The sequence below is a fragment of the Hippocampus zosterae genome, chromosome 15 (genome assembly GCF_025434085.1).
Source record: "Hippocampus zosterae strain Florida chromosome 15, ASM2543408v3, whole genome shotgun sequence".
NCBI classification, from domain to species: Eukaryota; Metazoa; Chordata; class Actinopteri; order Syngnathiformes; family Syngnathidae; genus Hippocampus; species Hippocampus zosterae.
In genome coordinates, this window is record NC_067465.1 from 6287529 (window position 1) to 6313640 (window position 26112).

At 44.8% G+C, this 26112-nt stretch overlaps 2 protein-coding genes across 7 annotated transcripts; both read right to left on the reverse strand.

Moving 5' to 3' along the window:
- Nucleotides 1-250: 250 nt before the first annotated feature.
- On the reverse strand, nt 251-2365 carry dusp12 (dual specificity phosphatase 12). Of its 2 annotated transcripts, none has more exons than XM_052087502.1 (7): nt 2040-2365; nt 1756-1869; nt 1555-1673; nt 1400-1487; nt 917-1008; nt 557-633; nt 251-481 (listed from the first exon to the last, which is right to left on the reverse strand). In XM_052087502.1, the coding sequence occupies exons 1-7, from the start codon at nt 2300-2302 to the stop codon at nt 338-340; spliced, it is 897 nt and encodes a 298-aa protein (XP_051943462.1). In that variant the 5' UTR covers nt 2303-2365; the 3' UTR covers nt 251-337. The 2 variants fall into 2 exon arrangements, with proteins under 2 accessions (XP_051943462.1, XP_051943461.1); XM_052087501.1 differs by having other exon boundaries at nt 557-636; nt 2040-2359.
- A 2490-nt stretch (nt 2366-4855) lies between these two features.
- Nucleotides 4856-26091, reverse strand: LOC127616393 (nucleoprotein TPR-like). Of its 5 annotated transcripts, none has more exons than XM_052087955.1 (56): nt 25820-26091; nt 25337-25441; nt 25142-25206; nt 24968-25058; nt 24750-24853; nt 24357-24521; nt 22784-22876; nt 22442-22522; nt 22204-22291; nt 21842-21979; nt 21560-21654; nt 21113-21310; nt 20902-21009; nt 20510-20727; nt 19946-20112; nt 19528-19640; nt 19290-19438; nt 18802-18964; nt 18511-18645; nt 18007-18147; nt 17726-17909; nt 17450-17637; nt 17231-17371; nt 17022-17138; nt 16477-16680; nt 16200-16369; nt 15922-16069; nt 15673-15810; nt 15231-15362; nt 14631-14761; nt 14039-14249; nt 13828-13956; nt 13158-13271; nt 12675-12758; nt 11789-11980; nt 11618-11656; nt 11164-11355; nt 10896-11007; nt 10630-10814; nt 10433-10503; nt 9676-9875; nt 9319-9516; nt 9053-9168; nt 8616-8687; nt 8470-8524; nt 8252-8388; nt 7984-8182; nt 7709-7908; nt 7472-7543; nt 7050-7141; nt 6855-6967; nt 6390-6488; nt 6163-6301; nt 5965-6092; nt 5721-5834; nt 4856-5580 (listed from the first exon to the last, which is right to left on the reverse strand). In XM_052087955.1, exons 1-56 carry the CDS (start codon nt 25968-25970, stop codon nt 5531-5533), a joined length of 7434 nt encoding a protein of 2477 aa, XP_051943915.1. In that variant the 5' UTR covers nt 25971-26091; the 3' UTR covers nt 4856-5530. The 5 variants fall into 5 exon arrangements, with proteins under 5 accessions (XP_051943915.1, XP_051943916.1, XP_051943914.1 ...); XM_052087956.1 differs by having other exon boundaries at nt 8252-8384; nt 8466-8524; XM_052087954.1 differs by having other exon boundaries at nt 6163-6271; nt 8252-8524.
- Between the last annotated feature and the right edge of the window lie 21 nt (nt 26092-26112).

The window sequence follows — 26112 nt, forward strand, 5'->3', positions numbered from 1 at the left end:
CTTGGATGAGGTTACACCCCCCACAGCCCACTCCCCACTTTAGCCCTGCAAGAGGACTGGACCACCCGTGAGTGTTCTGGGACGGGGGAGAGGCCGACGGAAGAACCCACTGCATGTGGAGAACGCTGCGTGCTTTCATCTCAGTGACTCCAATAACGCCAGAAAAAGACGCTCTGTCACTTTTTTTGAAAAAAAAAAAATCTGCTGAATGGTGTCTGACAATTTACTCACTGGACAGATGAGACGTGACTCTTTTTGACCTTTCTCTTCTTTATTTAAAGTGATGTGCAGATAAGACGACGTGTCGTGTATTTCCAACTGCGAGGAGTGACGCAAGTCATCGGTGTAAGTTCATGAGCCGGATCTCGTCCACTCGATTTCGGTGCAGCTGAAAAGAAGGCGTGATCCAGCGGCCACACGAGCACTGATCTCCGCACCAGCTGAACGAGCCCAGCTTGGATCGGCATTTGGGACACAGCAGCTGCAAACCAAAAGCGAACCCGAGGGAAATATTTTGTGTCACGCAGAGAGAGCAGCCAAAGGTGATATACGGTACCTGTCCATCCATCACGCCAAGTAACGCTTGTTCCATCCACTGCACTGGTTCAATGAAATAGGATGTACACTTGACTCCTTCTATACAAAGATAAGCAACAATTTCGACTCGGGGTTAGAAGTTACTTTGGGGTTCTTTGTTTTTATTTCATTTTGACTTTTTTGCTGTTGTTGAGTTTTAATTTGTTTTTAGTGCAGGTTTGCTAGTTGTTATTTTCATTATTAGCATGAGTTGTTGGCCCATTTGTTGAGTGCAAGAAAAAAAGCTCATGGAACGAACTAACTAATTCAAAGCAACAAAACAAAAGTCAAAATGTAATGAAAAAACAAACGAATGAAAAATCCAATCGTATGAACCGACCAGTCAGGTTGGAGGACTTTTTATGGCTGAATGCTGACGCTCCTTCTCCCATTGGGTGACTGAGGAGACTGGAGCTGCGGAACAGAGTTCGTCTGCAAAGGAGGAAAAACAAGTGTTGGTTGTTATTCCGATAGGGAGGAAACTGAGGGTGCAATTTGCTGGATTTACACGGCCAGTGAAGCGACCCATTCTGAATCCGATGTCTCTTCCCCCAACTAATGTAACTGATGGTAACCGCCGCATTCCCTTTGCGAGCTGCCATCTTCAGTCAGGTTGCTTATTTAATACTCAACCCAACTCTACATCCAGCCATTTTCTAATCCGCTTCTGATCATGAGGGTCGCGGGGCCAGCCGTCACCTTGCCTTTCCATTTATGTGAGTTGTGTGACAGCAAAAAAAAAATCTGAATTGCCACTTGAACCACACTGTGTAAATCCAGCCAAAGGAGATGAGGCGTTGGACACAAAAGCAAAAACAGTTACCGGCACTTCCTGCAACGATAGGAGGCTTCAGATGAGTTGGATTGAGCGGGGTCAGCTGCAAACACTTCCCTAGGAACCTGCTGCAACTCTATGGACAGTAGGAATGAAGAAAATACCGAAAATGCACTGGTTTGTGTGTGTGCGCGTGCGTTTACCAGGGTATTTCTCTGTAATCTTTGTCAATCTGTATTGTTTGTACAGTGGATCGCTGGTGTCCACTTGACAACGCAAGGCCTCGTACAGACACAACTGCTCCTCGAACCCGCTGTTGACCCTGAAACACCCATCACATTTGTTGCCACATGGCCAGGTGACATTGCTAATCACTGCATCGCGAAGCAGGGCGAGACACGTACTGCACATCCCGCTTGACACTCTTCAGTCTGTGATAAGCCTCAGCAAAGCCCAGCTTGTGTCTCCTCATGAGGTAAGCGGTCACAACGGTGGCGCTGCGACTCCGGCCGGCCTGACTGAAGCACAAACACTTTCAGGGCTCACTTATTTGCTGGTGTTTCATCCCACAGCCGTACATGGAATTGATCGAGACTTCAGTTAACGCAGACGATATACACACACGGAACTTTGACGTCATTGAGCCCGGGCCGCAATAGGACCGGTCATGGATGACATTGCCCCGTACCAGTGGACGAGTGCCGCCCCGCCTCCGTCCACGGCCTCCTGGATGAAGAGGCAGCAATCATCCAGGTGGCTCAAGAGGTCCGACGTCACCTCATCCAGGATGTTAATCCATTTCTTGCGATAGCTAGAGTCTACGGGCAGGAGAGGCGCCGGGTCCGCGGAGTCCACAGACACGATGTGAGTGATGCCGGCTTCTTCCAACCCCGGACTGTCCAGAAGGTCGGCCGCCGTTCCAATGAACACACCGGGATCCACCAGGAGCATGACAAACACTGGCGTGACGCGTACGGCTTGAACTGACGTCCGGGTAAAACATACGCGTTAACACGTTCTGACTGTAAAAGTTCCTATGTGACCGTCTTGTCAGAGTAATGGCTCATACTCCGAAATGCCACTCGAAGGAAGTTAAAAATCCAGACTGATATTTTTCACAATTTCAAATAGTGTTCATCAGTCTGCAATGATATGCCCGTGAGTGACACCGGAACCAATGCTGACAAAACTTCCGTTGCCAGAATGGCCCAAAGACGAAGAAAAAGCATCGCTTTATTTTTTAATTATCAAGCCATCCGCATGTTGCTGATCAATTTTTTGCCGGAAAAAATCTTGACCATGTATAGTAAGGCGTTTTTGCCGATAAATATGGCCAAGTATATATAGGAAGGCGTTTAGGGCCACAAAAACGACCATGTATAGTAAGGCATTTTTTGCAGATAAAAATGGCCATGTATAGGAGGGCGTTTTGGGCCACAAAAAAAACGACCATGTACAGGAAGGCGTTTTTAGCCCAAAAAAAGACCATGTAAAGAGGTTTTTTTTGGCCCAAAAAAATGCCATGTATAGTAAGGCGTTTTTAGCCGACAAAAACAACCATGTATAGTTAGGCGTTTTGGGCCGAAAAAAACGACCATGTATATAGTAAGAAGATTTTCGCCGAAAAAAACGACTGAGATAAGTAAGGCGTTTTAAGCCGGAAAAAACCCCCCACGTATAAAAAGGGTTTTTTAGCCGAAAAAACGACGATGTATAGTCAGGTGTTTTCGGACGAAAACAAACGACTCCGTATCGTAAGGCGTTTTTTACCGAAAAAAATGATCATTTATAGAAAGGGTTTTTTAGCCGAAAAAACGACGATGTATAGTCAGGTGTTTTCGGACGAAAACGAACGACTCCGTATCGTAAGGCGTTTTTTGCCGAAAAAAATGATCATGTATAGAAAGTTTTTTTTTAGCCGAAAAAACGATGATGTAGAGTCAGGTGTTTTCGGACGAAAACAAACGACTCCGTATCGTAAGGCGTTTTTTGCAGAAAAAAACGACCATGTATAGTAAGGCATTTTTGGTCGTTTTTTTCGGCTAAAAATGCCTTACTATATATGGTTGGTTTTTTTCGGGTAAAAACGGCTTACTGTACATGGTCGTTTTTTCGGCTAAAAATGCCTTACTATATATGGTTGTTTTTTTTCGGCTAAAAACGGCTTACTGTACATGGTCGTTTTTTCGGCTAAAAATGCCTTACTATATGTGTTTTTTTTTCGGCTAAAAACGGCTTACTGTACATGGTCGTTTTTTCGGCTAAAAAAGCCTTACTATACATGGTCGGTTTTTAGCGAAAAATGCCTTACTATACATGGTCGTTTTTTTTCGGCTAAAAATGCCTTACTATAAATGGTAGGTTTTTTTCGGCTAAAAACGGCTTACAGTACATGGTCGTTTTTTCGGCTAAAAAAGCCTTACTATACATTGTCGTTTTTTTCACCAAAAAAAATGCCTTAGTATACACGGTCGTTTTTTTTCGGCTAAGAACACCTTACTATACATGGTCGTTTTTTTCGGCTAAAAACCACTTACTACACATGGTCGGTTTTTTTGGGGCTAAAAACGCCTTAGTATACATTGTCGTTTTTTTTTCACAAAAAAACGCCTTACTATACACGGTCGTTTTTTCGGCTAAAAATGCCTTACTATACATGGTCGTTTTTTCGGCTAAAAACGCCTTACTATACACGGTCGTTTTTTCGGCTAAAAATGCCTTACTATACATGGTCGGGGGGGTTTTCGGCTAAAAACGGCTTACTATAGATGGTCTTTTTTTTCGGCTAAAAATGCCTTACTATACACGCTTTTTTTCGGCTAAAAACGCCTTACTATACATGGTCGGTATTTTCGGCTAAAAACGCCTTACTATACATGGTCGTTTTTTTCTGCTAAAAACACCTTACTATACGTGGTCATTTTTTTCGGCTAAAAACGCCTTACTATACATGGTCTTTTTTTTGGGCTAAAAACGCCTTACTATACATGGTCGGTATTTTCGGCTAAAAACGCCTTACTATACATGGTCGTTTTTTTCTGCTAAAAACACCTTACTATACGTGGTCATTTTTTTCGGCTAAAAACGCCTTACTATACATGGTCTTTTTTTGGGGCTAAAAACGCCTTACTATACATGGTCGTTTTTTTTTTCGTCAAAAACCGCCTAAAAAAAACATGGTCTTTTTTTTGGGCTAAAAACGCCTTACTATACATGGTCGTTTTTTTTTTTCGTCAAAAAACGCCTAAAAAAACATGGTCTTTTTTTTTTGGCTAAAAACGCCTTACTATACATGGTCGTTTTTTGGTAAAAAATTCCTTAAAAAGTGGCTAAATTAGCCCTTAAATGGTCCATAAATAAAAAGCAAGTGGAAGAGTGGCAACCCTGAAAACAATACTGTAAACACACTGATTTGCAAAATACACACACACCCACCCAAGTGTGATTATTTTGTAAAAATCCTAAACACAAGCAATTTGGCAAAATGTTTTCATAATTATTTTAACCCAAGAATATCCCTATCACACCAGCTCTGTTCTTACAAAATGTTCGGAGGATGAGTAATACAAGCGTGTAGGGTCCTTCCACACTCAACAGCATTTCTGTGTTCTTTTCTGTGCCAAACAAATAAACCCAGTGTGCATTTTTTCTTCTTGATTATGATTAAGATTGATATGTAGTATATTCCCTGCTGTTTTTTCTTTGGTGAGTTTCTGGTACTGGCTCATCATCCGGATCCGTCCTTAGCACCTCCGCGTTGTTGGGTCACTCCACCGATGTCTTTCACCGTCAGCAGAAAACTCATTTAACGTTTGGTAGAAGGGGTAGCAACTGGAAAGACCAACTTCCTTAACATGTTTGCTTCAAATAGCACACATCTCTACCTTCAAAACCAAGCATTATTCAGTTCAACAACAGTTCTTCTTCTTATTCATTTTATTATAAGAATGTGAGAAAAAAAAGACTGATGAAAATGACAACACCATGACTGGAAAAGCATTGAACAATTGGGGGTCGGGGGGACTGGCTCAGAGACTGGCATCCCATGACCACAAACTGTACAATAACAAAACCCAAATGTGATCTGACGTATTTGTGAATCGTGTTTTAAAAACTCTGATACGTTGCTCAACATTATGGATTTGTTTTTGCGTTGTCCAGGTAAAGGCGAACTGATATTTAGATGGAGCTCCCTCTGCCCACTCCTCCTCTTGATCGACCAAGTGTCCCTAACGCCAAGTGGGGGAAATCAAGGTTTTAGAGCATAGAAGAAATATGGATATCTGTCGCGCGCATGTCTCGGCATTGCGGTTAAAATGAACGGCTACCCGTTTGCATGCGAACTGTGAAAAGCACTTCATGTCCTTACCTCGGCGGCTGATCAGCACGCGTCCTTCGCCCCTTCCTCTGCTTCCTCTGCCTAGCGGGGTGCTCATCACAGGTTGAGTGGTCACCACGCGCCTCTGAGTGACGCCGCCGCTGTCTGTAAACATAGCAGATGGGCGTCTCCAACGTTTCCCTCTGAGTAAATGTTCACCGTCACCCGGTGGCACGCTTCCACTTTTAGGCGGCCGAAATTCACGACAACGAATGAGTATATCCAAACATCTTACTGCACAAGGTGTTGAAAATTGTGGAGGAGTCTGCGTCTTGACTGGTGGACGGAAGTGACGCATCTTCACTTTGCTGTCCCGCAGTCTCCATGTCGGCGCGGCTGTCCAAAGAAGCCTCGGCGGATGGACTGAAATCGACAAGTTATAGAGCAGTTATAGATATGAGGCGCACTCCAAAATTCCCTAAAAGTAGCTCACCCTTCTTCTTGTTCCATGAACACCTCGTCTCCATCGTCGCCCGGTGTGGACATCCCAGTCGAGGCAGTTACCATGGGAACAGACTGGGACGCCATGTTGTCGCCACTGTCTGAGGGCAGAGACTCCGTAAAGACCGTCACTGGCGCACAAAGTGAAGATACAACGTCAAGTCGTTCTTTGACGGGCCGCGATAAATGCGCGTATGCGGACGTGCGCGTGTCCCTCACCGGGTGCGGCCACCTGCAAAGGGGTCGTGGGGACGCTTCTTCCTCCTCCGTCCTCATCATGAGCAGCCAGGAACAGCGGGGACTCGTACATGCCCAGACCTAATCACGCAATGGCGGCTTAATGTGCTTCCTCGGTTGCAAATCTTGAGGCGTTTGTCAGGTTGCTCCACTGGTCCTTAGTTTGGTTGCTTTTTTTTTTGTGCCTCGCGTACCATGTGACATCCTCTCTTCACTTACGGCTCGCAGAAATGTATGAACTGCTCACGAGTTGACATGGTCGTTTTCAAGTAGGAAGAGGCGACAGTCTAACGTTAAACTTGCGCTCCAATTACAAGCTCAGAAAAGGACATTTGGAGCACAAAAGCGTGTTTGGAGTGCACAAGAAACATTTTGGTGAAATTTGTCCGCTGACCGTGCGGTGAAGTGGAGTTATATTTTGGGCAGGTGTCATTTGTTGCGCGCTACCTCCTTGAGAGGCCAGCTGCCCCAGGTCCGAGTGCGATGCCGTAGTCTGAGGGAGCAGGTCTTCGGGAGGTCCAAATCTAAACCTGGTGGACAGACCTGCAACCTGAGGAGAGCTGAGGTGACAGAACGACACGGGCGATCAATGTGGTGATCCGAGCGCTATTCGGCCAAGAAATAGTGCCGAGCTCTGCTTACTGGATAGCTTCAGCAAAGCCATCAGTACGGTGGGGCACGACCAGAGTCGGAGTACTTGGAACCATCCTGTCATCATCGTCGAAGAAATGTTGCTGAAACACAAAAAGCACACGTTGAAGCATCACAGCGCGAAGTTCAGAGTTTGTGAACACGATGTTCTTCTGTTTCAACGGGAGTGCAGTGGCACATTGTCTGATGGAGCCATTTTGGGCCTAGTGTCACAGTCCTCATCGTTTCCCCCAGTCATGAAAATCTCCAAAACGGGAGCAGCCAATGGAGCCATTTGTTGAACATCCGCCCATCTAACACGTGTTGAACTTTGGCTTACCGGTGCGGAGCGTCAGAACATGGAAGCCAATACAGACGTGAGAACAAAAAGCTTCGTTAACGCTCCAGACGGTCCAGCGACTCATTCGGCTTACCATACTGCCTATCCCTGGCGTCAGCTGTGGTCCTCGACCTACTGATGGTCGTCGAAGTTGGGAGGACTGTCTCTGGATAGACACACAAAGACGCAAAATAAACCTCACCGACTTCAAATGCATTTTTTTGTTGGGGAGTATGTGGGCGGGCCCCTTGCCCGCCAGGCCACACTGTGTGCTATGCAACAGTGTGACACCTGCTATGAATTGAATATGCCAATGAGGTTTCAAGTTTACCTGCGTATGAGGGGGGCCGAGCTCTGAAGCTGGGGGTTGGATGTATAGTCGTGGGGGGAGGGAGTGCGGGGGCCTTCGGGGTTGGGGTAGGCGGAGCGTAAGGGAAGAAGTGGAAGGGGAGGGCGTGGACGGGGAGGACGTCGGGGGGACGTGCACGGCCTCCCTCTGGGCTTCCGCCTCGCCGGTGCTGCCGGCGTCACCTGGAGGAGAGGACCGACGCATTTAGGGAATGCGAGAGGAAGGAGCATAGCAAATGCCTTTTTCACGTCGCTCACTGCCGCGGGACGGCTCAGGGGCACCCTGGGAAAGATCCTCCTCAGCGCCGGTGGGCTGCTCTCCGTCTTCTTCGGCATTGCCATCTTCCTCGCTGCTTTCCTCTTCTCTCTTCATAACGGCGCTACTTGCATCATCGCCTTCCTCCTCCTCATCATCATCATCATCTTCTTCCTCCTCCTCTGCCCCCTCCGCCTTATACTAAAAGTGAAGTGGCGCTTTGAGAACAGATCTGGATATGTTTGGACAAGAAGAAAAAAAGGGGTGCACCTCCTCTTCCTCCTCCTCCTCCTCCTCCTCCTCCTCATCCTCTTCCTCCTCCCCTTCTTCTTCTTCACCCTCCTCCTCCTCCTCCTCCGCACCGGTGGTCTCCGGTTTCTCTCCTCTGCTCTCACGGCTTTCGCTGTCTGTGTCGATAACAATCACTTCACGAGTCAGACCTGACTCCTGAGGGGACGTCCGATCTGAAGGGACCGACTGGGACATGCCTTCCGCCTCTATGTCGTCATCATCGGGGATGACAGGAAAATCGTCTGGAAGCTCCTACAGCGCAAATAGTGCAAACCCTGTGATTAGCCCGACACATTCGGGAACTCTGGAAGGAATTCTGTCTTTGAAAACATTGTCAACTGACCTGACTGTTGTCGGGTGAATCTTGTCTTTCATCTTCCTCCCGTAGATCTTCTATCTCCTCATCACCTTCCATCTGCGACAGCGTTAATTCAAAGTTAAAGGACAGCCAAAAAAAACAAAAAAAAAAAAAAACTCACTTGCAACCGCCCTGGTTTGATTTTCACAGCGCAGTACTGTATTTGCTATGCCAGCTTTTTTTTTAACGATTCTTTTCACATGTTTCACCAATGTAACCAATACAATGTTAATGTTAAAATGTTGGCTTGGCTTATTAGGATATTCTCGAAACAATTCAAATCACAAAAATGAAATCGGAAACCGAGTTGCTTATGGAAGACTACAGCCAAAGGTTTGGCCAGGACACAAGTTTAACGCAGCACTTTTTGACATTTGGACGGCAAAGAAACTCAAGGAGGCAATCGGGAGGTCTGCATTTACCTGCAGGCCAAGAGTTTGTCTCAGTCGCAGCTTTTTGGCAGTCGAATGGGCCTGGGAACTCTCTGGTTTGATGTCATCTTCCTCAAGATCGTCCTCTCTACTTCGCTTTGAACTCGCTGTGGTCAAAGAGAAAATCATTGCGCGCCATTATGGGGCTTTTATAGAACCGCTGCTGCGCTTTGGTACGACGGTGAGACAGCGTGCCACTTGGCAGGCGCAGTTTTGAGGACGAGGGGAACGCTTGGAGGCATCGCACTGCGGCTTACGTGCTCCGCCGATGGCAGAGGATGTCGACGGCCGTTCTGTATCTACGCTGCTGCCTACATCCGGAGATGCCGCTTGCTGCTGCTGCTGAGTGGGCTGGACAAATGCCGTGGCCTGCGTGCCGCTCGTTTGCATTATGGATGCGGGTGCGCTGAGACTGGAGATGACCGTGTGGGCAGCGGCTCCCGTAGTCATCAACACTAAACAAACAGAAGCATTGCGAATACTTGAGACCTCAGCACTCTTCGGTTCCACTCGCACGTCGGTGGAGGACCGTCGTTTAGCCATCAGTTACAGGTTACGGGTCCAAGGAAATGTCTACTACGGGTAGTAGTATTTAAAAATAAAAAAAATCTTACCCTCTTGGCTTTCAGTCTGTGTGGTTGGCATAACGGTGGCGGTGGGCGTTGGCACGGGGACGGTTGCCGGGGTAACCATAGGTCTGATACTGGCACGGGGCGTTGACTTGCTAGCAGGTGAAGGGCTCGGTTTGTTGCTCGGAGATGGAGCACTCGGGGTGGGGCGGATATTGGCGGTCGGCGGTTCGGACAGGCTCGAGCTGTTATGGGATCAAATTGAAAAGGTATTAGAAAACCATTTTGTTTATTCGAATACCTGAGAAACTGCAGTGCCCATTCCCTCCCAAAAAAGTGGGAAAAAAAAGATGTGACCAGAAGCCAGCGGTCGCCACTTGAACAAGTTGACGCGGGAAAGATGCGGCACAGACGTCAAGTTCAGACAATAAGATTGAGCGCAAATATTAAGCAACAGAGAATTGGCCCGCAAGTTTACACTGTACCTTTTTAGACAAGGGAGTGCGTGACTGCTTTTAAAAAAATGAGCTGCACGCATGACAACTTTCATTCCGTACTCACTCAGGGAGTGTGTTTGTCATTTCCCGCATTAACATGACAGCAGTGGCCTGATTTTTATGTCTGACTCTGCAAACAACTATTGTCATTATTTGTAACAGTACACGTAGAACGACTGTAGGAACAAATGGGAGGTTGGCGATCGGTCATTTGCTTTGATCCCCGAGGCTCGGGAAATGTCATATTGGTCAAGCTGAAACAGAACACCAGTTGCAGCCGTGCAATGAATCCAGAAGTCACCCACCTGCTCCGATCCTGGGCTGGACTCTTCAAAGAGAGCTGCCTCTGGTCTCCAGATCTGTTCTGATCACCCACCTAAGTAAAGAGCCAACTTGAAATGACAACTCAAGAGCCGATGATGCCGACGTGATGATTGCTGCGTTCCGTAATTTAAAAGACCGGCGACGCGTGCATGGTCGTGAAACGTTCAGGTTGGATTACCTTCGACCCAGTCTGGTCCTGAGATTCCTCTCTGGGCTCGGAGTGAGTTTGAGTCTCCCGCAGTTCTCTGTCAAGCCGCAGAAGTCTTCCTTCATACTGTGACTTCATGGCGTTCATCCTCACCTCCAGTTCCTCCTTACACTGCTTGAGGTCTTCAACCTCTTTGCTCAGATTATCTTTTGCAGCTGAATAAAGAAAAAAAAAGCGTGCCGGTATATTGCAGTTTAGGATACAGTATTACGTTTGGGTGCACAGTTGGAACCTACAATTCAGCTGGTTGATTTTCGCCTTGGCTCCGACAAAGGCTTTCTTAGTCTTCATCTCTTTGTCAGCCATCTGTTGTCTGAGCTTCTCTTCCTTGTTCTTGCTTACAGACAGCTGCAAGCCAAGCATGACACATTACTCCAAACACTGTGATTGAAATGGATATGTGTTTTTTGTTTTGTTTTGTTTTTTAAGCACATCGAGACGTTAGAGATCATTGGGCTCAATCGTATTCAGTTGACGTCTTTCAAACGACAGCCAAAAACACACCTCCTGTCGGAGTCGTTCAAGCTCCACTTGGAATGGCTGATTTGCGTCCGTTGCGGGATGATCATCACTGGCGTGGATCGACAAGTTTTGGTCCGGGATGGTCTGCGTCGCTATGAGAGCTTCATTGGCTTGCTTGACTTCCTGTAGCTGTTCTTGAAGGCGCTTATTTTCTGCTTGTTCAGCAGACATCATCTGACAAACAAAGTCAGAAATTCTCACGCCGCGATCTTCTTCCAACAATGGTCACCATGTTTTTTTTCATACAAGAGCAGAATTCTCGCGGGTCGGAAACAAAAATTTTAAGATAAATAATAACATATTTTTCAGCCTTGACTAATAAATAAACTGGAAGTACTGTCATTTTTTTTTTTAGTCTTTCATCCGTTCGGACCGGCCGCTTTGGATTGCGCCGCTGCTTGGTGATTGGGGAACACTGGTGTAGAATATGCCTTACCTTATGCAGAGTGTCCACCTGGCCTTGCAGCTGAGACACCTATGGAGAAGCAAGCAGACACAAAACATTTTTATTTTGTTTGTTTGTTTTATTTTAATATGTGCACAGCCCAGTGGTTCGGGACCACTATGCTAGCGGACAATAAAAACCGAGGGGAACACAGTCACTCACCTGACTCTCTGCTTGGCTCAAAGAGCTTTTAAGATTGTTTATCTCCTGCTGGTGGGTCTCCTGGAGTTTTTTATGATTGGTAAGGTTTTGCTGCAGAGTGTCTTTAGTCTGAAGGAGCTCCTTCTGCATCCGCTGAATCTGGCTTTGACGGGCCTGAGCCTGACATTGAGCCGATTTCAGTTGGTTCTGTGTCTGCAATCAAGACCGATAGTCCGGGATGACGACTGTGGATTCATGATGAGGAAACTCAGTAGCACTCGCCGTGGAGTCTTAGATTCCGATTCGAATGGAAACCGAGTGACCAAATGAAATGAAAATGCTACATATAAACAACTCAATCGGAACAAAAAGGCCGTATCCAAATGCGATTTCATTCGTGTTCACAAGGGAGGCGCATTCCTTCACCGATCCGGCCAAAACGTCATGGAGACGGTTTCATCGGAATGGCCAGGCTGCGTTCGGTCCGCTTCATGCTCTGCCTTGATGTAAATGCGTAGCGGCGGCGTCGGTTTACGCGTCTGCGCCGGGACGACGTGTTCTAAACTACTTGTAAATTGTTTTCAATCCATCTGTTGCCTTCATAAAATTGTTAAAACAATCACAACTCCTGCGCTAAACGGATGACGGAACTCTATCTTGATACATGCCGTGATCTTTACACAGTTTTGGGCATCACGCGGTTGTGCCGACTACACGCAAACGGCAGATCGAAACAGATCGCGTCACACGTAAACGGGTTGACCAGATCTCTCCGGTCGGAATGATTTCAATCGAAAGGACAAACAAGTCTCCATGTAAAACTGGCTATGCATCAACACTCCTAAAAGTGTCCCATTTTTGAGGGAATGGGACAGCCGATGTTCTGGGGAAGCGCCGCTTACTGTACCTGCTGCGTGAGGGTCTTTGCTTGTTGAAGCTCTTTCTGACTCTGCTGCAACTGTGTCTGGGTTTGAGACAACTGGGCTTGAGTCTACCGAAACAAAAATAACAATGGAAATGGTTCATGATGCTTATTTAATGTCAGAAGACTAAAAAGGTGGTCTTGCCCACTTTGACGGAGAGCTACAGTATGTAAATACAGTGTTATTTTTTTGGAAAAGAAGCTTAAACTATAGCGTGAAGATCATTCTACTTCAGGACTCTGTCAAACTTGGTGTTAAGTGTGCACCAAAAAAAAAAAAAAAACATTTTGTACTTTTGTATTTGAAGCCTGAAATGTGACAAAAGATTAAAAGGTTCAAGAGGACAGAATACTTTTGCAACCCACTGTTTAAAAAACAAACAAAACAAAACAGACCCCCTGTACTTCTCTGAAGGATACAGATTGCACCTCCTGCTCAAACCAAAAATATGTTTGTGGTTACAATACCTGTGTCAGCTGATTCTGGTTCAGCGTCAACTGGTTTTGGATCTCCTGTAACTTTTCCTTGGTCTGTTGGTTTTCCTTTTGGGTATTTTGAAGCTCTTGCTTGGAGTTTTTGGCCTATAAAAAGGAATCCAATTTTACTGGCACCCCCACACTCCTGCTTCATCGGCATATTAAAGATCCGCGCTTTATGTACTCTGGAGAAATTTCCCACTACTTCAAGGGTCTATGACCCAAACCCAGTCATGAATAGAAAAAAGCCCCCCCAAAAAATGCTCATCATTGCCTCTATGCGTGATTCAAAGCATACATATACAAGAAACCATGATTCCTAAACAGGTTAACATCATTTGCTACTCATTTCACATCATCCTTCCATTTTTTGGAACGGCTTATCCATATTATCGTGAAAAACACATTACAGATGTTTTGATGTTGGGGGTGGAAAATTATTTTTGAGCACAGGTGCGCTTGTACACATGCGGCGAACAGCTCGGGCTAAACTTCGGCATTGTACAAAGATTCACTTTGTCATAGTTCCTGGCTAACATTTTTTTTTTTAGAAAAGGGCTGTGTAATTTAACGCTGATGAAATCATACAATTCTACATCTCTTCATGTTGTAATTCCTTGAAACGAGCGCATATCCTCTTTGGCGGCTGCATGGTGCTTACTTCCTGCATGGACTCTTTCAATGAGGCAAGCTCCTCTTTGACCTTGTTGAGTTCCTCTTGACTTTTCGTGAGCTCCTGCTGCACCGGACTTGTTTCGCCTTGCGTTTTAGCCGAAGTCTCCTCGACCAGCTGGGGAAATAGAAGAGATCAGGTCTTACCGCAGCTGTCAACGACGACATTAAAAAAAAAATCAACGCGACAAACTGCAAACCTTATCGTGCTGGGCTTTGAGCTCTTCATACTGCGTCTTGTAGCGGCGCCCGATCTTTTTCACCTGCGAGATGGTCTTGTTTTTCTCAATAATGTCATTGTTTTTTGTTCCCACTTCTTTCTTCAGTGCGTCTCTCTCTGCTGTTAGGCGGGTCACAGACTCTCTCAGGCTTTTCGCTTGAGACTGCGCCGAGTTCGTGCTGGTGCTGGATCTGGGATCAGAACATATTTCATCGTACTGGTTACTTGCATTTCAGAGTACCGGTAATACGTTTCTTGACAATATTACACATTGCACATTGGGCTCCAATGGAATTGGTGTTCTATAAGTTGACCGATTGGGGTTGCCGGAGCGTTAAAATCATTGCCCCAGTGCAGGCTTTCTGCTGGGCGGACTTGCAAATAACCGATCAGAGTGATCTGCATTTGACAGAGTGCAATCATTGACTCTTAATTCTTCACGATTCCAAACGCTGATTTGTATTAAGGTTTGATCCTGCTTTTGCTTTGAATGTATTTTGCATTTTGATTTCTTGGTATCCTGACAATAAATGGTCTGATGTTTCTAGCGCTTTTTTTGTTGTTTTTTTTACCTGGCCAGCTCAGTCTTCAGCTTGGCTGTCTCTTCAACCAGCTGGGAGATACGCTTCTGCTGTGCTTCTCTCTCGGCGGTGACTTTTTGTTTTTCTTGAACATCGCCATCTTTCTGCTGGCTAACAAGTTGCTGTGGACAAGGAGTGGAAGAAAATGCCTTTTTAAAATTACATTGTTCTGGGCAAAGACATGAAGAGCAGAGGCTTCACTAAGTGTAGATTGAGTGTGGCCGGAATGCTGCTTTGTATGTGTCGATAATAGCTTGTCAGTGATTCCAAACTAGGGGGTAGTGGCGGTCAAAGATTATAAGCGGTGCTCTGAAAAAAATGATCCAATTTATCTTGTTAAAAGATGATTATGTCTTAAATCACAAAATCTTTGTTCATCTATCGATGGTAGCAACGTAGAGCGAGCACAATCAATCTGTGAAGCCACCAGTTACAATTCATGAAGTCATCGTGGCTTTCTGCGACTGTCCCAGTTTTGTGTTCAATTAAGCAGGCCCGGATTTCACAGCAAGTCACTCGATTGGTGAATCCAATGAGAGACCATTATTAGGAATCCAGGAAATAAGTTCATGCGACAGGGTCAAGACCTACCTGTACTTTGGCTTTCAAGTGTTTTATGTCTTCTTCTAACAACCTTTTGTCAGCCTGCAGGGAACCGTTTCTGTCAGAGAGATGATGCAATGACTCATGGAGGGGGCTAATGTTGGACTCCAGCTTCTTTACCTGGTTGACAAGAACAAAGGACGACGAGTTAGAATGAGGCTGAAAGGAAGTCAAGACGGGCAATGAAACTCTTATCTAGAAAGTTGGATTAAATCGGTATGTGATCATTACATAGATTTCAAATGTGATTTTGTAACAATCGGTGCTGTTTGGGAGAGTTTGGCATTGCAATTGAGAAGCTGTTCAATTGCCTTACTTGGATAAATAAAAGCAAAATGAGTAGGAGCTCTGACATAGATATAGATATATCGATAGAGAGAGAGATAGATATCTAAGGATAGATAGATACACACAAACACACACTGCTTACTTTTGCCTGTGCTTGCTGTAGCTCCTGTTCCAATTGCTCTCGGTCCATTTTCAGCATCTTGTTGGTCTCTTGGAGAGTGTTGACATCGCCCATGTTGTTCAGCTGAACCTCTTTTTGAGCCAGGGTCTTCGTCGCGGCCTGACGGCATGACAAGATTTGTGTTTGTGTCCATTTACTCCTCAGAGGCAATACTCTTGATCATAAATGAGATGTTCCAAAACGTTTGTTGACCCATCCATCCATTCCTACCTGCAGCTTCTCTCTCTCAGCGTTCAGAGCTTCCTGAAGCTCCTTAAGTTCCCGGTTTTGGTGTTCCATTCGCTGTTTATAGCGGAGAGCTTCGCCTTCAGAGGCCTCGCCTTGGGCCACGGCAATCTCCTTCTCTTTCCGTACAAACCTAAATCATGCAGAGATGTTTCAATTTCCCCCACTTGCTAGGAAACAAAGTTCAACATCCGACTCACAAAAAGGTCAGATGCAAACCCTCTTCCTCTCCACCTTTTGCTTTGTGGGTTATGCCACGATACCTGAGTATTTCTTGAATCTGTTCAAGCGTCTTCCCTTCCTCATCGAATGAAAAGTCAAGCTGATGCTGCGGTTGACGACTCCTTGCGGCCATTTCATCCATTTGTTGGTGCAGGAGAGCGTTCTGCCTTCCTAGCTCTTCACCACGCAAACTTTGACGAGCCAATTCATCCTGAGGGAGTCCAAGTGAATAGCGATGAGTGACAGGGACCGTTTCCAGCATTTAGTGTTAGAAACTAACACTAAATTTCTTAAAAGTTCCCGAGTCCTTCCTCTGACCTTCAGCTGCTTCTCCAAAGTTGTCCAGCCTGTCGTTTTTTCCTCTAAGAGTGAGTTGGACTTGTTCAGTTGCTCTTCAATCTCTCTCTTCCGTTCCGCCTCTTGGTGCAATGCTTTCTTTAACTCCTTGAGGACTTCCACATCTGCGGCATGAAGCATCAGCTCTCGCTCGTACTTAGCCTGAGCCTCACCAGCTTGCTTGGTCTGAGACAAATACAATGTTGACTGGGTAAAACCGGCAAAAAACGGATACGCACAACTGACTACAAGTCTACTTGATTTCCTCAAAAACGGGTGAGCGGGCACATCGAGTTATATGGGTACGCGGACAAGTCCAAAGAAGCGACGTTCTTCCAATGAATTGCGTGCTACGGGACAATACGGAGAATGGCGAATCAAAATCGATTAATACAATAAGGTAGCTGTAAAAGATCCTGTTGCGAGGACACACTCACCTCTATTCCTCCAATGCTTTGGTGGGGCCGAGAATTGAGCCGGGGCGTGTAAAGGTCAAGTGTGCCCAAAGCACGACGAGAACTACTGACCTGAAGCAGGCTCTCCTGTATGGCATTCTGCTCCAGAACGACAGCTCGAGCGGCTCTCTCCAGGGCATCCTGCTGCTCTGCTTGGCTGGCCTTTAAACTGCGCTGCAGGTCACTCACCTGGAAAAGGAGAACGCATTATACTGCACTTCTTCTTAAAGGGTTAAGTGATTTATTATATGGTTTGAGTGTGTTTGTGTGACAAGACCTACCTGTTTCTCAAGTGTGTCCAAAGCCTTCCTCCTCTCCTCTTGCGTTTGCTGATTTTTCTTCTCCACCTCTAAAATTCTGTTTTCCAGCTGCTTCTGGATGTCTTCCGATTCCTTGAGTCTCATCTCAACAGGAAAACGTAGCTGAGAGGACATCAAGAAAAGGCTGAGTGTGCATGTTTGCGCGCACATGATCACAAAAAGAAATGGTATCAACTTTACCTCTTTCTCATTCTTCAGACTGTCTTCCAAAGTCAGGACCACAGCCCTATACTGCTCAACAGTGGCATTAGCATTTGTCAGCTGCTCGGTTAGTTTGCTGTTCTGTTCCTCTGCAGCATTTAGATTACTTTTGACTTCTGCCAGCTCGGACAGGCTGGGCTGCTGAGTGGTTTGAACCGGAGAGCGCACTGAAATTATCGAAGGGAAAACGGTTCTAGAAAAGGGCCATGACATTGACGAGAGCACCGCATTATTTCACTCAGAGGAAATTGTTACCTCTGACGGGTGTTCTAAGAGTTGCTGCCCTGGTTACTGGAGTGCTCGTACCCTCAGATGAGACGGAACCCAGTTGAGCTTTCAGCTCCGCCACCTGCTGCTCAGAATTCTTCAACAACTCTCTTGTCTTCTGCTGCAAGGTGTTTTGAGTCTGAAGTTGTTTTTTAGCTTCAACCAACTGAGCCTGGATGGAAGAAAACAGGATATGGAGATGGATGAAATGACTGAGGTCCACAAGCTTTGCTCAAGTTGAATATTAAAACGCAAATAGGGTTACGTGCATCCATATTGCGTCCAAGGGTATGTCTCTGAGCTACTTCCTGCTCCAGCCGAGTCTTCATTGAGGCCAGTTCTGTTTCCAGATTCTCAATCTTAGTGTTGAGTCGGTGACGGATATCTGCGTCTGTATGTTCCATCGTTAACTGCACCAGTGGAGAGAAAGAAGCAGCCAGAAATGAGAATGAATTTGAAGGGATGATATGGAAAATTGACTTTTTGCCGGTTTACAAATGGTCGGGTTTCCATGTGCCCGCCCTGCCATCAAGTGTGAAATTGACAACAGTTTTTGTGAGCGGGCTATCTTTGACAATATTGTTCTTCGAAAGTGACAATACAGTGGGGCTAGTTTAAATGAAACACAAATGCATACATAGGTCATAACAGCGCGCCCCAAAATAGAGATGGCTTTTGACCACAGAACGCCAGATATCTTTTCTCAAGACATCTAGAAAGCACTTTTTGGAAAACAAAGAAGAGGAAACATGAGAAGAACAGAAAGATGGTACCTGTATGGTCTTGAGGTTGGTGAGTAGTAGGTTTTGGTTCCGTTGCTCTGCCAGCATGACCTCTTTCTCTCGATTGAGTCGACTCTCTGCTTGTTTTAAGAGGTCTCTCTCTTTAGTCAAGTTCTCTACACGCACCTACAGACATAAATACACTTCCATGTGCAATGGCAGTCGAGGGGACAAAAAAACTGGATACGTGATGGGTGCAGGCCTCTCAGCATGGAGCACATCTCAAAAACGTGTTTGTATCAATTGGTGTCACAATCTTGGGTGCAGAATGCTGTTCCTCACCTCCTCAAGAGCCAGTTTTTCATTAGCTTGCCGCAGGTCCTGGGTCATAGTGTGAATGATGTGCTCATATCGTATGACTGTCTCAGACATTTTTTGGTTCCTGTCCTGGAGAGCTGTGTTCTCTCTACGAAACGCCGTGACGGTCTCTTGGAGCATCTCATACCTACCGTAAAAAAAGCGATCCAGCTCAACTCAACTGTATTTATAGAGCACTTTAAAACAACCACCGCTGTCTACAAAGTGCTGTGCATGGAGCAAATATCATATATACAACAATAAACAAACCAATAAATTAATAATGAAGACGGTAGAACGCAAAATACAGTAAAACTAAGATCAAGTCTGAGTCAAAAGCCAAAGAACATAAATGAGTTTTGAGACAGCAAGCAATTAATGCAGACATCACCCCCCCACCTCCTCAAAACCCACAAAAAAAACAGAACATGGCTCATAATGTACATTAATCAAGACTGCAATTTTGCTCACACCTCTTGTTGCTGAACTCCACTTGAGAAGTCAGTCTGGCATTACTGGAGCGAACCTCTGTCAGCTGACGCTCCAGTCTGTCATGAGAGTCATTCAACATTCTGTCGTTCTCTGCCTTCTCTTTCTTATACAAGGTGAAGGCATCATGTAGCTGGAGGGGCAGAGACCCACACTGAGTTGAACACATGCTTGATTTTAACACCACTTGATCACGGCAATTCAGAAGAATCTTTGTTTTACCTGCTTTAATGCGGCTTTAGCCTGGGCGGTTTGTGCAGACTCAGCAGCGGCTCTCTGAGGCGTTGACCGAGTTACTGGGGCTAACAGCCGAGTGGGTGCAGGGGGCGAAAAATCTGGACCGATGGAAATGCATAAAATAAACAAATGGATTTATGCCTTTCCAGGAAAGATTTGTTCTCTCATTTGTTTTGGAGTGCCTGGATGTTGACAATCAAACATTATGATGCAAGTGTTGCTCACACAAATTCACGAGTACCTCAGTCAAGTTAGGATCAAATCTGTACAATGAAACCTGTGACCTGTGATTTGTTTCTTTGTGAATCACCTGTGTAGCCACATTCTGACATTATTGCATATTAGATACATAGCAAATTATTCAAAACCATTAAGAGGTCCGAAATGGGGTTCTGGGTGTCACCTTGAGAGGGCAGGTTCAAGCCGCCGGTGCTCTGCGTTAGCAGGGCTTTGTACATGTCTCTCTGCCTAGCGTTGGAGTCTGCAAGTTGCTTCTGTTGGTTCCGCTGCTCTTTCAGCTGCTCTGCCTCCTTCTGAAGTTTATCCACAGCGGCCTCCAACTCTGAGATACTGCAAGGAAACAGACAGGCAGATGTTTCATGGATTTCGGAGCATTTATTTAAAGCAGATTGTTCATTAGCCGTAGAGCGTTAAAAAAACGTACCGGGTATTCAATGATAGTGGGAATGCATGTGCGGCGTGTGGAACGATTGCGCAATTTACTTTTGGTTTTATTAAATGCAGTTGAGTTGAGATGAGTGCTTTCATCAGTCACACAACAGGGTCATATTTTTGACACAAAGTTCTTAATATTTGGAACATTTTAGTCTTAATTCTCTTATTTGAAATCAAAATATCGAGAAAGTGGAATTTGGAGCGTTAACATGTCATCAGCTATGAGTAACGGCATTTCAAGCAATTCATCATTAAAATTTTTTTTTTTTTAAAGTAGTAATAGCAACGTTACCGTGTAGATGTTGCATGGGCTTGCTGCATTGTGTTCTCTTCCTCGAGCTTCCTCAGCCTTTCCAGCAGGCTTCTGTTTTGCGTCTGGAGCTCCTCCACGCTGCGGAAGGAAATCTGTTGCGGCCTGATGACCTGGCCGGAAATATTCGAGGAACCGCCATCGTCTTTGGTCACCTGATGACCTCGGGCTTCTTCAAGTTCAACTAGCAGTGCACACACCTGGAAGGAAGGAAAAGTAATACCACGCGTAGGAAATTATTTTAGCGATTAAATCATGGATGAGAAATGAAGTGTTACAAAACAGGTGACTTTTTATTTGCTGGTTACGATAATGGCGCTTGGCTGCTTGAAACACAATTGGGTGTTTGGTGTACGTGGCTATATGCAAAGTACTTGGGTGGATGTATCATCCAGCAGTCTTTCTGTCCTCAGCTTGTCCTTCTCCAAATTGTCACACTGTTGCTTGGCCTCGTCCTTCTCTTTCTGTAAACGGTAGATCTCCTAACACGGACACAGAAGTTGTATTTAGGGAAACATCCGGTTATTTCTAATCATTTTCATAGGAATTGAAATGACGCGTGCATTGAATGTCGACGTCTCAGACCGTTCGAGCCTGTTCCAGTTTATTCCACAGGGAGGCCATTGAATTCTGCATGGTTTCGTACTCCTCCCGTTGACGTTTGAGGACAGGCGCTTTGGATTCCACCTCCTGGATGACCTCATCCAACACTTTGCTCACCCTTCTGGTCTCCTGCTTCTCCAGTTGCAGCCGAATTTCACACTCGGAATATGCATTATACAGCTGACAGCACACAGACAAAAGAAAGTTGGCAAATCAGTCAATGGAACAGTAGCGCGCAAAAGACAATGTTAAACACCCATTTGACTGTTTTTTGGTTTTACGACAATCAATGAGATTGCATTTCCATTTTTTTGCCCATCATTTCCAAGAATGAATGAAGACGTACCTCAAACATAAAACAATGTATCTCACCGAAGCCTATATGGAAACTCAAAAGGTGGTTCAAGACACTCTTGTTGTTCAACTTACGTCAAAGAATTTCATTCCAGGCTTAACGATGGCAGCAATGGCGGCTGCAGATGGACACATGGACTCCAGCTGCTCCTCAGTCAATGAGGGCGCACCTCAAGGAAAACAATCGACAAATTTTAGAACAATGGGCAAGAAAGACTACATTGACGATAAAGCAGTGACTCCCAAACTTTATGTCCACCCTTTATATCCCGGCAATTTTGCAATAATGGGAACCTTTCCACAGGCAAACAAAAATTTCCTTCAAAGAACGAGAAGAAAGTGGTGCTCTTTTCTTACAACAGTATTTGCCGGAGGCCTTCGTCACAGAATTTTCCAAGTCTTTCTCCATTTTCTTGATCTTCTCTTGAAGCTCGGCCTCCAAATGGGCCTTTTGCTCATATGCATCAGACGCCTTCTTTTCCAGCATTTTGTTAGCTATCGGGACACAACAAGAGAGAAGACGTCGAGGGATTGCGTAACAAACATGCAGGTTTTTCACATTTTCCAGCGGAGGTACATCAATGCTTTGAAGTGGACATAAAACTTTCATTTCAGAAGAAACAAAAGGTTCCGCACACTAGATTTTCAGATGAGATGAGAGGTCAATCAAGTTCCAGTAAAAAATAATCAGCCAATAAAAGCATAAAATGGAATCAAACCTTCAGCAGTGTTTTTCACCAATTTGCCGAGTTCTTCTACTGCTCTGTTCAGCTCTTGATTCTTAGTTTCCATCTCTGCTGCTACACCCTGCAATATGGGATGTATATAAAAAACGGTTTCATATATGAGGAGGAAAACTTAATTGTGATTACATCCAAGACTAGTAACTATGAAGGACAAGTGCCTAGAAAAGATGAGCAAACAGTACACATTTGTTGATTCTACAAGGTCTCACACCTTGTAGAGAGAAGACAACTTGATATGGGCATTGAGCTCATTCCGGTATTTCTCCTCCATGGCACTCAGTTCATCCTTAGCCTAGAGAGTTGAACAGAAAGTAAGAAAACTGGGTCCCATTTCACATTTCCAACACATAGTTCATTATTTATCATGTACCGTATTGCCCGACTATGTAGATTAATTTTTCCACTGAGGCAAATGTAAACCCAAACTTTCAGGTTGAGAGAACAGCAGTAAACAGTCAGAGCTTTTTCAGTAGCCCTTACCGACAAAAAGAACATACTATACTTTACATGTCGAGTTCAAGGACCATGCTGACGTATCGATTTGTTGACCTACCTGTTTCAGTTTGTTATTGAGGTCTTCGGCTCGTTCATGTTGGTTTTCATTGGACTGCTTCAGAGAACCGAGTTGACTTTCCAGTCTGGTCACCTATTGACAAAAACACAATCAATTGTATAAATACTGCACCATGTATAGAATTGTGTGCTTCAAAATCCCCCCGCCTTTTTTTTTTACCTTGACGTATGACATTTTTTAGCAAGAGCAATTGCAACAGCAATGTGTGGAAAAAACAAAACAAAATGATGGCTATTTAAAATATGGATATTATGGATTTTAGTACAGAAGTAATTTGTCGGTGTCTTTCATAAACCCTCATGACCAGAAACGTAACAAGTCAAGTGGAGTCCGACTTGTTTGACATACTAAATAATTATATAGTCATTTGTAAAATCTTATGTATTATGAATGTGAGTAATTCAAACAATATATAAATATTCATTCATTCATTCATTCATTCATTCATTCATTCATCTTCCTAACCGCTTGATCCTCACTAGGGTCGCGGGGGGTGCTGGAGCCTATTCCAGCTGTCTTCGGGCAGTAGGCGGGGGACACCCTGAATCGGTTGCCAGCCAATCGCAGGGCACACAGAAACGAACAACCATTCACACTCACACTCACACCTAGGGACAATTTAGAGTGTTCAATCAGCCTGCCACGCATGTTTTTGGAATGTGGGAGGAAACCGGAGCACCCGGAGAAAACCCACGCAGACTCGGGGAGAACATGCAAACACCACACAGAGAGGCCGGAGCTGGAATCGAACCCACGACCTCTGTACTGTGAAGCCAACGTGCTAACCACTGGACTACCGGGCCGCCCGATATATAAATAAAATAATGTATTTTAATTCAAGCCTTTTATTCATTTACTGTCCTTTTTTTTAACGCCAGTGTTTCCTCTTGGGGGGCCTCCACCTGGGAGGTGTGATGGGTGTCACCCAGCGTGGATTAGCTGCCTTTTTTCTCATATGGTCTCTATTTTTTGAAGTTTTTACTTTTCATGCATTTTTATGCATTAAAAGAGCTATACAAATAAAGTTTGATTAATTGATTGAATTAAATGGCTCTGGTCTTTTTACATTTGATAGCAAGAGCGTGACTGCACAGTTAACCTCAATTTAATTGTGATCATAATTTTGCCTGCCAAGATTCAGTACCAGATCATCTGTAATATTGACATTTAAAAGGGAGACTCAGCTACAGGTCTAATTGAGCTTTGTGTCCAAAGTGTAGTCGGCCAAACACAAGGGGGCGAGCGAATGATTAAGGCAATATTAAGCTGCCTTCTCAAGCAAGTGCAGAAGAAGCCCAAAGTCACTCAGTGGATGGATGAGAGTGAATCATGTTGAAAAGAAAGTACAGCAAAAACTGCAAATGAGGAGCATCAAGGTGAGGGGTGAGTGTGTCGAAAAGGACAACTCGTGTTGGCTGGACTTGGACAAGTGACAAACAAAATAAAGGCATATTTATTTAGATTTATTCCAATTTCAAATCCTGATCGTGGCTAACCCCGTTTTACACAGTAGACTCACTTTATGCATTTAACTCCAGCGTTTGTGTGTTACCTGTTCAGTCTCGCTTTTCAGGCTACTCCGCAGCTCCAGGATTTCTTTGCCCGTCTCTCTGTTACTGCTCAGCAATTCCTCAGTTTTGGTCTTCAGTTCTGCAGATAACCACTCAATTTTCTGATCTAGCAGTTCTTTTTCCTGCTCCATGCGCTTCTCCCGGTGCTATGGGAACATGCACAATCAGGAGATAGTTGAGCATTAAAGCAGCATGTTATTATTAGCTGGCACATGATAAGAATAACAGGGTGGACATTTCCATTATTACAGTTTAAACCAAAGGTTTCCAGGTTTCATATTTTAACTCACAATCAAGAGCACTTTTGTTGACGGCTCAAGTGATAAGTCAAGTCACCGCCTTCCGTTCTGACGAAAGATTGTTTTATTGTATACCTGCACAGAGGCCTCAGAGGATTGGATCTCATCCAGTTTCAACTGCAACTCCATCTTGACTTTGTTGGTCTCCATCAGTTTCTCATTCAGGCGCTTTACATCTTCTAAAATGCACAAAATTACAAGCAAAAAAAACCCTGAAAACCGTCCAAATAGGCATATGTGCAGCAATGGCCCTTCACGCACTGGACCCTGGTTTGTGATGTGAACAAGCATACCAGTCAGGTTCTCCACCTCTTGCGTTCTCTTCTCCAGCAGCCGCGCCAGTTCTTTTTTTTCCGCCTCAATCTCATACTTTGACTTGTACTGCTGCATTCCGATACACGTAGACGGACACATTTTAGTCATAGTGTCACATATTTTATACAACTTCAAATATTATTGACCCATACCTGCTGCTGAGTTTTATCCTCAGGAGTGTCTGCGTCAATTCCCTTCAGAGCACTCAACTCTTCATCTGTGCAAAGAAAAACAAACAAACAACATCCTTATATAGCATAATGTAAAAGTTAACATCTGAGCACTCTTGTTGTAATGAGTGTCACAATGGACCAATTATACATCTCAGCGTATGAGTGAAAACCCACTTAGTTTTTTATTTTCCTCCTTGAGTGTCTGCAGGTCTCGAGTTGCAGACAAGATCTGTTCTTGACTCTCCCCAAGTTTCTTATCGATGTCAAAGTACTGCTGTTCTGTAGGGGAACACAATGAACATGAAACCACAAGTCCAAAGTCACAAATCAGTTTGTTGGTGGCACAAATATTGATGAATTCGTTTACTAAAAGCATCGTTATAGTTGATGCAACTAAATAGACTCCATGTTGTCATATACACACAGGAAGGAGCTTACTATGCCGAATTGAAAGTAGCTTCTGATAAAAGATGCCTGTCGCCAAAGTTAGCCATGTCGCTTTCGTTAGCCGGCGGTGGTAGCATCATTTGCAACACATTGTATTCCCAAATTCATCAGAAGACAGATTTTATATAGTGCATGTAGTGCCTCCAGTAAGTGAAGCCACGGCAGTTTACAAACTTCAAGAAACTATTCCAACTAAATTGAGCTACGTACCACTGTCCGCTTTGAATCTCTCCTGTTGGGTCCTGAGAGCCTCGTTAGCATTCTGGAGCTCCGTTACAAACTTCTCCAGTTTATTTTGGACACCTTTAGTGAGCTTATTCAACTCCGCCCGCTCCAGAACTCGCAACAGGGCGGCTGCCATCTCCGACCAGCAGGCAAAACGTTTAAAAATGAATTAAAGTTGCCCGGAATGCATACCTTGTTGTAGCTACTCGACAAAAGCACGGGTAACCAACCTAATTTTCTCACACGGCAACATCAGGAAGTCAATTTTGCACTTCAAA